The 12,796-nt window shown below is 28.3% G+C and overlaps 1 protein-coding gene across 1 annotated transcript; it reads left to right on the top strand.

Moving 5' to 3' along the window:
• Nucleotides 1-203: 203 nt before the first annotated feature.
• LOC112687052 (synaptic vesicle membrane protein VAT-1 homolog) lies at nucleotides 204-4,935 on the top strand. The gene is made up of 6 exons (XM_025559584.1): nucleotides 204-340; nucleotides 1,658-1,846; nucleotides 1,939-2,149; nucleotides 2,224-2,478; nucleotides 4,418-4,662; nucleotides 4,833-4,935. The coding sequence occupies exons 1-6, from the start codon at nucleotides 266-268 to the stop codon at nucleotides 4,899-4,901; spliced, it is 1,044 nt and encodes a 347-aa protein (XP_025415369.1). The 5' UTR covers nucleotides 204-265; the 3' UTR covers nucleotides 4,902-4,935.
• Nucleotides 4,936-12,796: the final 7,861 nt, after the last annotated feature.

Genomic DNA, 12,796 nt, shown 5'->3' with positions numbered 1-12,796 from the left:
AGAATCTACTCGTTCCGAGTTATCTACGTTTCCAGTTTATATTTATCATACATAATTAGTTTTATGGTATCTAATCATTTAGATTTCGGTTAAAAGCAATTCGCCCATTGAATTTTGTGTATTTATTGTTTTTTCTAGAACTGAATAATTTTATTATTTTTAAATAATATGTGAAGTGCTGAAGGTATTGTTTTTTACACATTATAATAGTGGTTTTTAAGAAATTTTTAACAATAAAAAAATCAAATCAAATGAATGTTTAAAAATGAACAATAACAAGCAAATTGAACAAGTTAAATCCATAGTATTGGAAAGCTATGGGGGGTATGATAAAATACAAGTAAGTCATCTATTAATAATTTCCAAATAGTATAATTATATAAATATATATAATATAGTTAACTTGATTATTTGTTTTCATATGTTCCTATAATTGTGTTATACTTCAATATAAACATAATCATTATAATTGGTTTCTTGGTTTAATATTAAAATGATAACATTAAATTTAGTCGGTAAGAGTTAATTATGTTAGTAGATAAAATACTTTTCTGTTATCCCGATTACCGGCTGATGCTGCTGGTCTAACTTCGTTATCTTGACAATACTTTATAGTGAATATGATACACTTGAACTAATTAGATACACGCATAGTACTGTCAATAGTACCATTATAACAGGCTACCATCATTTTCCCACAGTTAATATATTTAGATATTAAAATGACAAATGCGGAGAGTTAAATAATACTAATCTACTAAAGTTTAAAATTCCATTTTTGGTGGTAAATTTTCCAAAATGTCTTTCAATACAATATGGAATGAATTTCCATCAGCTAAGTTGTGTTTTTTAATTAATTCTGCCAGACAGGACTTCAAATTATGACGTCTGGTTTTTCTATGCTTTTTATATCTCCATTTAGTGGAGCCCTAAAGACGTTTGATATGCTGAATATAGACCCCAGTAACTGGGTCGACAAAATTATATTGTAATTATTGTGTATTATATTGTGTAATTGACAATACTATGCATGTATTTGGCTCTGGTTAGTTCAATTGTATCATATCCACTAAAACGTATAGTCTAGATAACAAAGTTAGTCCATTGATAGTCGCAGCATCGGCCGGTAATAACAGAATAGTACGGTAGAGTTTAATATTACATATAATACAATACTCATATAGTTATGGTATTATAAATATCTAATTTTGATCATCAATATATCTGAAATATAAATCATATTTTGAATTGATTGAGTTTAAGGCGCAGATCTAGAATTACAAATTGGGGGGAGGGGATAAAAATATGATACACAATTAAAATATAATGAAAGTAGATTATTAATTTAAATTAGATATGTTCTAATTATTGTTAATTTTTATAATTAAATGGCAAAGTTTAATATCCTTTGTTTTATTGCACATATTAATTTATAAATAAACACGAAGGACTTAATCTTGATGTTTTTCTTTAGGGAAGGGAGGGTCATGACTCCTCCGGCTCTATGCCTTTTAAGCTTAAAATTAATTGCTCATTAAATTTGAATTATTTTACATTCATTTTACACTATCTATATAAAATATATTTATTAATTAAATAATGTTAATTTTGTAAATGTTAATTTTCAAATATATTTTAACTCTTAAATTCATTCCAGATAAAACAATGGACACTTGATGAATTTGGATCATCAGATGTCCGCATAAAAGTTCAATTGTGTGGTGTTAACTTTAGTGATATATATACAAGACAAGGGTTTCTACGAGAGTTGAAAACTCCTCGGGTGCTTGGTACAGAATGTTATGGAACAGTGGAAGCTTTTGGAAAGGATGTTAAACATTTACAAGTAATAAGAAATAATTTAATTATTTTCTATCTGTTATTATTATTGATTAAATTATTATTTTAATATGAGTAATATTTTATAAAACTTTTTAGTGCGGTGATCATGTAGTATGCTATGTTTGGACAGGCGGTCTTTATAGAGAAACAGTAATAGTTCCAGCTAATAATTGTTTTTTAGTTCCTGAGAGTATTTCTGGTCAAGATGCAATTGCTTTACCTGCTAATTATTTAACTGCATATTTAAGTATTTTTACTATGGGTAACATTCAACCTGGCGATACTGTTCTTATACATTCTGTTGGTGGTATGAGATTTTTATAAACAACCTTTTGTAGCTTACTATTATAACAAATTATAAGCTTGAGGTTTATTTTATAGGAGGTGTTGGTTGTGCTGCTACTCAATTAGCAAAAACTATAAAAGATATAACTATTGTTGGAACTGCTTCTGATTCTAAACATGAAAAATTAAAATTAAATGGAGTTTCTCATGTATTACAACATGATAACTATGTAACACAAGCTAAAGTAGTATCACCAATGGGTTATGATTTAATAATAGATAGTATTGGAGGACCAAATATTAAAATTAGTAAAACACTACTTAAACCTTGTGGCCGTTTAGTGATCATTGGTAATTTTGATTAAAATATTATTCATCCTATATGTTTAGTCAAATAAATTTATTAATTTTCTTTTTTTTTTTATATAAGTACCTAACTTATAAGTATGTATATATATATACCAAATTATTATAATATAATTTTATAATTATTAATATGCTATTAATAAATTCCTTAAATTTCACTCATATGTATTAAGCTTAATCTCTAGCTCATTTTAGATTTATCTTCAATTATAACTAATATTTTAAATTTTGTCGCTTAAAACCAGTATTTTTTCTACTATTTAAAAATCGTTCATTTTCCCTATTTTAAAGAACAGTGATCCCTCTTTGGTCACTAACTATTGCCTAATCTCAAAATTGTCAGTTATACCTAAGCTCTTCTCCAAATTAATTTCATCTCGATTATCAAGCTACTACTCTTCATTTCTCAATAACAATCAGTATGGTTTTATCCCTAAACCCTCAACTTGTCATAATTTAGCTTTAATTAAAAACACTACTAGAATCCTTCAAATGCAACGCTCAAACTGATATAATTTATACTGACTTTGCGAAAGCTTTTAATAGCATCAACCATGAACTGTTATTTAATAAACTCAAATTATTTGATTTTAATGGCTCACTGCTTAAGTGATTTCAATCTTGATTCAATTGTGATCGCAGTATAATTGTCAAGCATTGCTGCTTTGAGTCTTCCAAACATATTGTTCCATCAGGAGTCCTATAGGGTTATCATTTTCCAGTATTATTTAATATTTTTATAAATTATCCTAATGCTGTACGGAGTCTGAAAATATTATTGTTTTCCGATGATGCAAAAATTGTAAAAATTATAAAATCTCCTCAGAAGACTTGCAAGAAGACCTGAATAAAATTGAAAGATGGTACACTGATAACTGTCTATCATTAAATATCATTAAATTTAAATTAATGCAATTTACTTTGATCAAAAACCCAATTGTTTTTACTTATTTTATAGCTGCTCTAAATCTGGATATGGTTTATAACTATAAAGATTTCTGTATAATTTTCAACCCTAAATTAAATTTTTCCGATCATACTGAAATGATAAAAAAAAAATGCAATGCTCACTTTGGGATTTTTAAAGTGTACATGTCACTCCTTCCAGCACCCATTATCATTGATTATAAATATATATATATATATATAAGTATTTATAATCAATGCCAATATCTATAAAAACTCTATATTGTTCATTGGTTTGATATAATCTTGAATATTGTCCATTGATTTTGGTCAACAGTACTTTGAAACATATTGAATCTATTGAATCAGTCCAAATTGTTTTTGAATTTTATTGCATTTAAATTCAATATAAATAGGCCTATCCATGACTCTTACCAGAATCTCCAGAATTTTCATAATATATGTTCTCTAGGGAAAGTAGATCTTATCTATATTTTAGTTTTTTATTTAATCTAATATCTGATGCGATTAACTTTCTTGAATGAAAAGATTCATTAATTAATATTAAATTAAATACCATTAACACTAGGAAAAAATGAATATTTTTACTCTAATTCTCAAATAAAAACTTTTCAGTGAACATTCCCTCTAACATATTAATGCATACTGGTAACTCATTTCATTTTGATTTAATTAAATTAAATTTTGTAGTTTTTATAACTCTTGTATTTATTTATTTGTTATATTCCTTAATTTATGTTTCTTTATCTATATTTTAAGTATTATTTTATTGTATATTAAAATTTAAATTGTTATAGGACCTCGTGTCCATTTATATGAAAAAAAAAATGTATATAACATTAATAAATGTTCTAAAACACAACTAATTTATCTAAAACGGTTTATGTGTGATGAATTGGTTTAACAGCAAATCATTATTTTGTAAAAATGCATTAATAAATTTAAAAATTGTTTAACAGGGAAATTATTTTTACTAAAATTTAATTTTAAATTTTAGGTGGTAGTTGTTACATCAATGGTGACACATTAAATGTTTTCAGATCATTGTCTTTGAAATGGCAAACAAAAAATTTGGTTCCTGAAACAATGATAGAGAAAAATATAAGTGTTTCTGGTCTTCATTTAGGTTTGCTATTTGATTCCAACCCAAACAAAATTCACAATATTATGGATGAATTATTTAAAATGTTGGAGGATAAATTAATAAAACCAATAATCTATAAAATCTTACTGTTTGATGATGTTAGTAAAAAATATTTGTTTGATTGTAGTTTTTATACAACTAATATCTAATTCTTCAATTTTTTTAAATGACCGTTAAATTTCAATTAAAATGAATAATATTTTTACTTTTATTGTATTTATTATACAATTATGTACATTAATTAATGAATGAATTTTTTTTTTTTAAGGTTATTGAAGCTCAAAAAATTTTGGCAGAGAGAATGAATACTGGAAAAATTTTGTTAAAATTACATTAATAACTTGGAATTGTTAAAATAAATTGAAAATATTTTTTTATTTTAAGAATATAATTGTTTATCTATATTTGTAAAATATCATTTTTATTTTTTGTTTTTATTTATATTTTAAAATTGCAAAATCTGTGAATTTGTGATTATATTTTCAATAAATACAAATTATCAATGTTGATAATGGCAATATAAATAAAAATTAGTTTCAAAATTAAATTAAATATTAAAAAAAACAAAAAATGTATTAAAAGTATATGAGTAAGAACTTAATTGGTATAAAAATTTTAATAATTTATACAGTAGAACTTCAGTTATCTAAACACTAATCTACCGAACGTCCGATTATCTGGGTTAGAAAAAAAAATTATTTTTTTTAATAACTTAATTGTAGTTGTATTTTGCTAGTGTATAAGTCAAGTACACATATTAGGAAATTGTGAAGAGATAATACAAATTGGGGGGGGGGGGGTAGCTTTTGAACACAATTTATTTAAAACACCACATACTTTCAGATGATGAAATAGTTCATAGTTTAGTTGGAAAAGATGATACTGAAAGAAAGTAAAATTAACTAGCGAGATGATATGACTGAAGATAAATATGGGCTATCTCATTCTGAAGCTTATTATCCGGAAATTTGTTTACCTAAACTACCTTTGACAGTAGCTAATTAGTTCGGATAATCGGAGTTCTGCTCTATTCTAAGATAACTAAAAACAAACGATACTTCTTGAGGATTGAGTGAATGTTATTGCGAATTGGTTCTTTAAACTCGAAACGTGTGTCATAGTTATGGGCTGTATCTAATGACGTGTACGTATTCGTGTTTCAGATAAGTTCGAAAAGATGATCATTTATAAAATTAGCACTATCATACAATAGGTGTATTGATTACAAGGGCGTATTTAGACTTACTTCTAGTGGGGGAGGGGGCTTCATTTTTTCTTTAATTCAGGCTCAAAATTTTTGGTAATATTTAAATCCGGTGAATCCTTAATATTTGTAGTTTTTTTTTTTTTTAATCTAATGCCGGATCCACTTAGAATCGACTTTTGTTTAGTTATTTTTTAACTGTGTTTTGAAAATACGTTTATATTTTATTTGATTTTTCACTAAGTATGAACCATAGGCGCAACTAGAACCCAAATTTTGGGCGGCTACGCCAACACTCCCTATTTGATATCATTATTAAGTTATCCATATTAAAAACATTTGTAATGTGTATCTCACATATTCGTATAATCGATTCCTTAAATACGGATTCAGAAGGGGGCAATTGCCCCCCCCCCCAAAAAAAAACACGCCCATGATTGATTATACATCATTTGTTAAATAGAAAAACTATAAAAATCTAAATCTCTAGCCAATGAAAACCGTGACTCATTTGATTTCAGATATTCAGTAGGTACCTTATACATGTTGTTATCTACTTGGAGCTTAATCTTATTTTGTGGGTATATTTAAACGTAAATTGGCCTTAATAATTTAGTTTTATCAAAATAAATTTAAAAATATTACCTATATCAAAATGGTTATTATATCTGTTTGGTGATTATTTAATTATCTGTAATATGGACGTCGTCAATTTTCTGAAGGGCTGAGTGTTAATGAACTCTTACAATTAATAATATATTATATAGGTACCTAATAATAAAAATATAAATTTTTAAATAACCAGCTACATGCATTGTTCCGAACTATCATTCTAGGAGATCTCTGGCCCTTCTTGAATCTTTGAAATTTTCTTGTCTGGCATTTTCTCATTATGTTGACACGATCTATTGTTTATTCGTTTTTATTTGTCCTAGTTTCATTGCGATTGATGTTCATAGTAATACGTCACGAAATACATTGAACTTAGTATTGGAGAATAATAATAGTTTCTTTTTCATATAGTAATAATACTCGTGTGGCTTTTTTATAATTAGATAGAATACAAATATAAAATAGAGTATCTTTATAAGTATTTATTAAGCCTTCCATGTTTGTAACATCAATCATGCTACAAGAAACGTTTCTTCATCATAGCAAAATTGCAAATCAAAAACTATTAAATAGGATGAAATTAGGCAATTTGGTAGGTGTTGAATATTTGAATAGGTATATTTTAAAACCATGACCTAACTGACATTATTTTTATTGCCTTATAATATAATGTGTAATTAATACTAATTTAATAATAGATTCTACAAGAGAGATTGATGGTTACAAAATACAGCACACTGTGAAAAATAATTAATTATAATGCAAATATTTATCTACCAATATAATATTTTTTATTTTAAATTTTATTAAATAGGCTAGTTATTTTTTTTTTTTTTGGTTTATCATAATTACAAAAATGTGTCAAAAACTATTGGAATTATTTAATATTAATGTTGAGCAATTTTTTTTTTTTAATATTATTATTAAAATGCATATTCACAATCTATACAACAAGTAGTACAATAAGTAAATTTGATAATATATAATATAAAACATGATATGTATATTTTAAGAGTAGAATACCATCCATCAATAGTACTCCTAATTAGTTTGGTGGGGTCATATTATAGGGAACTTTTTTTTTTTTTAGTGTAATAATATGGTGGATATTAAGATCGCGGTACCGGTATGTGCAGTACCATCGGGGGTGATCTGTTAGATGTGTTGTATAACTTGGTATGTTGAAATGTTTCTTTGGTGTTAGGTGAGTTTCTGTAATTTGAGCGATATTTATTTTTTTTTTCGTAGAGTAAGCGTTGAAGTTCATTTTTATTGTGGGTTATTCTATTTGCGTTCCAGAGTAGTATTGATAAAGGAAAAGTTTGATTGTTAACATTTGACATTTTTTACTATTTATTTGTCGATGACTATTGTTAAAAATGAAATTAATGGGTTAATGAGGGATTTCAATTCGTTTAGAAAGGAGGTCGGTTAGGTAGTCATGTTTTCATTTTTTTGGTTTTGGTGTTCGTTATTTGTGTGTATCGGGTTTTTTTTTTGTAGGATGGTCTGAGAATAGGTTTGGCTGTTATATTAATTATTTGAGTGTGAGGTACTGTTGAGAATTGTGTTGTACAAGATGGGGTTTATACAATTTGTGTTTTCTTCGGTTATGATTATGTTGCTTTTGATTGGTAGTTGTTTTTTTCTAAGTTGTAGGTTTTTGAAAACAAGACATCCGCAATAATTTACTGGGTGATTTCCATTAGATAACGCATACTTAACAGGGAGCTCTTGACTTTTGGTACATGTGTTAGTTCTGTGATTTTCATAGTAATGGACACATCTCGGATAGTTGTAGTAAGTTCTGGTGTGACCGTAATTTTGGCAATTTAAGCATTGTGATGCTAGTTTGTTGATTCGAGGTGCTTCGATTTTAACTTTGGTATAGCATAGAGTTTTGAGCTCGAATATGTTTTTATTGTTTAGTGCTGGTTCTAGATCTACAAAAAGTAGGGGTAGATGTATTTTTGAGACTCTATGAAGAGCGTTTGTGACATTTCTTGTTTAAAATCCTTCTTTTTCAAGTTCTTCTTTTATGTAATCGGGATCAGTATTAGGGTGTAAATTTCTGATAACAATCTGGTACGGTTTGTTTTCTTTTAATTGATAAGTGAAAAATTCTACTTTTGATTCTTTTAGATATCTAATTATAGTTCTGTATGCATTTGACGAGTTAGTGTTAACTGTTAAACTTAACTAACTCGGTAAAGCTTTTGCAAGTAAAATCATCGTTCGGTTCGATTATATTTTTATTTTTCGCAAAAAACTTGATAACTATGGATTTTTGTTTTAATAAATATTGGTGGAGGTAATTTGTATACGATTTCGTTTATTTCGTTATTTTCCATATCCGTGTCTTCATATTGCGATAAGACACTGAATTTATTATGGGAGGAAAGTTGTGTACTCGTTGTAGTTTTGGCTGTTTTTGATAACGGACTTCGTTTTTCGGAGTTTAAACCATGGGTGTAGGTAAGGGGGGAGTTTTGGGTGTTCAAACACCCCCGAAATAGTTCGAGTTGTCATTGACTCTTTCAATTTTCTTTGTCAAAATGCTGAGATGGAATTTTACCTAATATTTATTACGGCTTCAAAAACTTTAACTGATGTTGGTGGCACAATGAGTGTACCAAGATCTTCGAAAAAAAAAAACAAATTTATCGAGACAATTATTAAGATTCTACGCCGGAAGAATATTATAGAAAAACATTTTTTATACCATTTCTTGATCATTCTATAACAAATTTAAAAAGTTAGTTTGAACAGCATTATGATTTAATTTTATCTTTTCAAAATATTATGCCGAATAAAGTGGTTTTTACTAATGAGAAATATGTTATTAATTTATGGGATTTTTACAAAACAATAATTTCGGATCATCAACAGTTTGATTTGGAATATTTATTGTGGAAATCCAAATGGGCAAGAGAAAAAGAAGATTGTAGACTATACTCAAAATTTGAAGCATTTTTTAAAATATGATTTTGAATTTTTTCCAAATATAAAAAAATTGTTAACTATTATTTCTACACTTTCCGTATCAACTACTACTACAGAAAAAACTTTTTCAACATTAAAACGTATTAAATCATATTTAAGAAATTCGACAGGAAATTAACAATTAACTGGACTTGCTTTGCTAAGCGTTCATCGTGAAATCAATATTGACGTGGAAGAAGTAGGTAATCAATATTTTTAAACTTCAACTAAGAAAACAAGGTTTTATCTTATAATTTTTTTTATATTTTTAAATTTGTAATTTATATGGACAAAATATTGTATTGGTATTCAGTTGTATTAAATAAATAATTCATGTTTAATTTTAATGTTTTATAGTACTAATATAAATCTAGACCAAAACCCCCCTCCGAAAATATTCTCTACCTACGCTCATGGTTTAAACGTATTTTAGATTTAGAAGAAACGACCTCAGTCCAGTCGTAATTGAAAACATTATTATCGGAGTAGGATGGCTGACTATTATGTGTGTTTTCTCTTTGCACGGTGTTTTGATTGATAATTTTAATTAAGGGGATAATTTTAGTTATTTTAGTATTTATTTTAATTAGGTGTTGTTACATAAGTGAAAAATACGGGGTTGGACAGACGGTTGTATTTACGTTTGAGTAATTAAAATACTTACAAAAAGTCGTGTCTTGGGGTTTTTTGACCCCGACGGATAGTGATTTTCTTTTGTTAAAGAACACTTAAAAATAATTGCTTTTTGACACTTTCCACAATAAAAACGGTTAAGTATTTGGTTTGATTTTTAATAAAATAGTAATTAACGATTAATTTAGACGCACATATTATGAGTGCGGGACATCGAATGAGCAATTTTAAAATTCAAAAGTTAACCGAATACCTAATTGTCAATTATGACTGTACATTTCGTTATCCACTTTTTTTAATATACTATTTTTTTTTATTATAAATGATTTATTTGTTAATCTTATACATACAATTTTAATTAGTACTGAATTTCATCACTGAAGGCTGAACTAAGTTATTCATTAAACGTTTGATCTTTAATTTGGTAGATGAGGCAGTATGAATCACAATGATTTATTCGGAATTTTATTATGTATATCAGTACTTATAAATAAAAAGAATAATAAAGAAATTAAATTAAATTGAATTAAAGACGAAATGATAAAAAAAAAAAAAAAATGTAAATTACATTTTTCTAAACAAATTGAGCAAATTAATAATTATTTATTGTATCGCTGATTTTACAGTTGTTGCGAGTCATGGCAAATTGTGTTATTAAAGGCGTTGAATAATCTTTATTCTTCAAGAACCAATTAGTGAAACTCACAAAAATTTATATAATTCTATTGATAATGAAAAAAAATTATTTATAAACGAAGTTTTTTTGTGAGACAGGAGTCTTGAGATTTATTTAAATGCATATATTTATCATATTCTTTTACTATTCCCACAGTCACAATTAAAAGATGATTTTTCTTGTACATTATTTCATTATTATTATACCTATACATTAAAAAAAGTTTCGTATTTCTTGATTTCAATATTCTCAGCATAAGCACGTTAGCAACATTTTCACATTGTAGGTATCATTAAATTTTAGGCATAACCTAGAACCTTGTAATTAATTTAGGTAAATCATACGCAGACATACAAGGGTAGCTCCAGGGGAGACCGCGGCCCCCTCCCAAGCTGTACCGTATTTATATAAAATGTATAATGTTAACAAAAAATGCATATGCACTATCATGCGACACGCAATGCGTGTCACGCACAAGTATGTAGATAGAGCCATAGAGGTATGACGGTTGGAAGGAATTTCTTCACACTTTAGAGACTAAAATCCTGGCTTCGTTCAATGATAACTGAAAATAGACTATCAGCATTATATTTAATTAATGTATATCACAAAGCAGAGCTTGCGCTAAGGAAATATTAGAGATACACATCCTGTTTGTTTTACAGAAGTGAAAAAAATTTGACACTCACTTCGCTCGCATGTAATTAATAATACGTATTAACATCAATATTAAATAATATTATAATATACGTCATAATGTATATAGATTTTAATAACTGAAATAACAAATTCTTTTGATCTAATTTTATAATGATTTCTTTTTCTTTTTTGCAACAACCTATTCATCATGAGTATCACTATATTCAAATTGGTGATGCTTGTTTGTAACATCCGGAAACACACCATTGAAATAAATTTGTTGCTTAGCCTTTGTTTTTGTAATTACGAGGGCTATTCAGAAACTAGGGAACGTTTTGTAATAAAACAAAAACTAGGTACAGGAAAAATATTTTATTATATACATCTGAAAGAGTGACTAAAATGCTACTTTTCTACATAGTCACCAAACAAATTAAGGCACTTCTCGTAGCGGTGGACAAGCTTTGAAATTCCTTCGTCATAGAAATCCGCCGCCTGCGATCTCAGCCACTGAGTGACGCACGCCCGGAGCTCGTCGTCGTCGTCAAAACGCTGTGTCGCTAGCCAGTTCTTCATCTTCGGGAACAAGTGAAAATCACTCGGTGCCTGGTCGGGACTGTAGGGTGGATGTGGGAAAATCTCCCATTTGAATGAGTCAAGAAGTTCTGCAGTTCGATTTGCCGTGTGAGGTCGGGCATTGTCATGAAAAAACAAAATTTTTGACGATAACTTTCCTCGGCGCTTGTTTTGCTCTGCTCTTCTAAGCTTGCGCAATGTTTGGCAGTACCGATCAGACCCTACAGTCCCGACCTAGCACCGAGTGATTTTCACTTGTTCCCGAAGATGAAGAACTGGCTAGCGACACAGCGTTTTGACGACGACGACGAGCTCCGGGCATGCGTCACTCAGTGGCTGAGATCGCAGGCGGCAGATTTCTATGACGAAGGAATTTCGAAGCTTGTCCACCGCTACGATAAGTGCCTTAATTTGTTTGGTGACTATGTAGAGAAGTAGCATTTTAGTCACTCTTTCAGATGTATATAATAAAATATTTTTCCTGTACCTAGTTTTTGTTTTATTACAAAACGTTCCCTAGTTTCTGAATAGCCCTCGTACTATATGTTTTTTGTTGTTCATCCATTTGATATATTAGGATCCCAATCAGTGGCGTAGCCAGGATTTTTAAATGGGGGGGCTAACTACTTTTTTAGATAAGTAAGGTAAGAGAGGATATGAGAATTCAGCCTTAACCCCCCCACCCCTCACCATCTACCACCAAGTTTCTAAACGTAATTCAAGCATTTTAGTATAGTTTTAAAAATATTTATTAATATATAATTTATAATAATAATAATAATAATTTTGGTTTCAGGGTTCAGTCACTTGCTCCACTCTGACAGCTGCATCCTCTTAGGCGAATTTCCGGCAAATTCAGTTATTATTTCACTTTCATGGAATTGCTCTTTTTTATTTATATTAGCCATAG

The sequence above is a fragment of the Sipha flava genome, unplaced genomic scaffold, assembly GCF_003268045.1.
Source record: "Sipha flava isolate LNK unplaced genomic scaffold, YSA_version1 32_pilon_pilon, whole genome shotgun sequence".
NCBI lineage: Eukaryota > Metazoa > Arthropoda > Insecta > Hemiptera > Aphididae > Sipha > Sipha flava.
The sequence above is the reverse complement of the archived record's forward strand: the minus strand, read 5'-3'. Positions and strand labels throughout refer to the sequence as shown.

Coding starts and splice junctions, on each gene's coding strand:
- LOC112687052 (XM_025559584.1), top strand. CDS start 266: ATGAACAATAACAAGCAAATTGAACAAGTTAAATCCATAGTATTGGAA. Junction 341..1,657: donor GGGGGTATGATAAAATACAA/GTAAGTCATCTA, acceptor AATTCATTCCAG/ATAAAACAATGGACACTTGA. Junction 2,479..4,417: donor TGGCCGTTTAGTGATCATTG/GTAATTTTGATT, acceptor TTTAAATTTTAG/GTGGTAGTTGTTACATCAAT.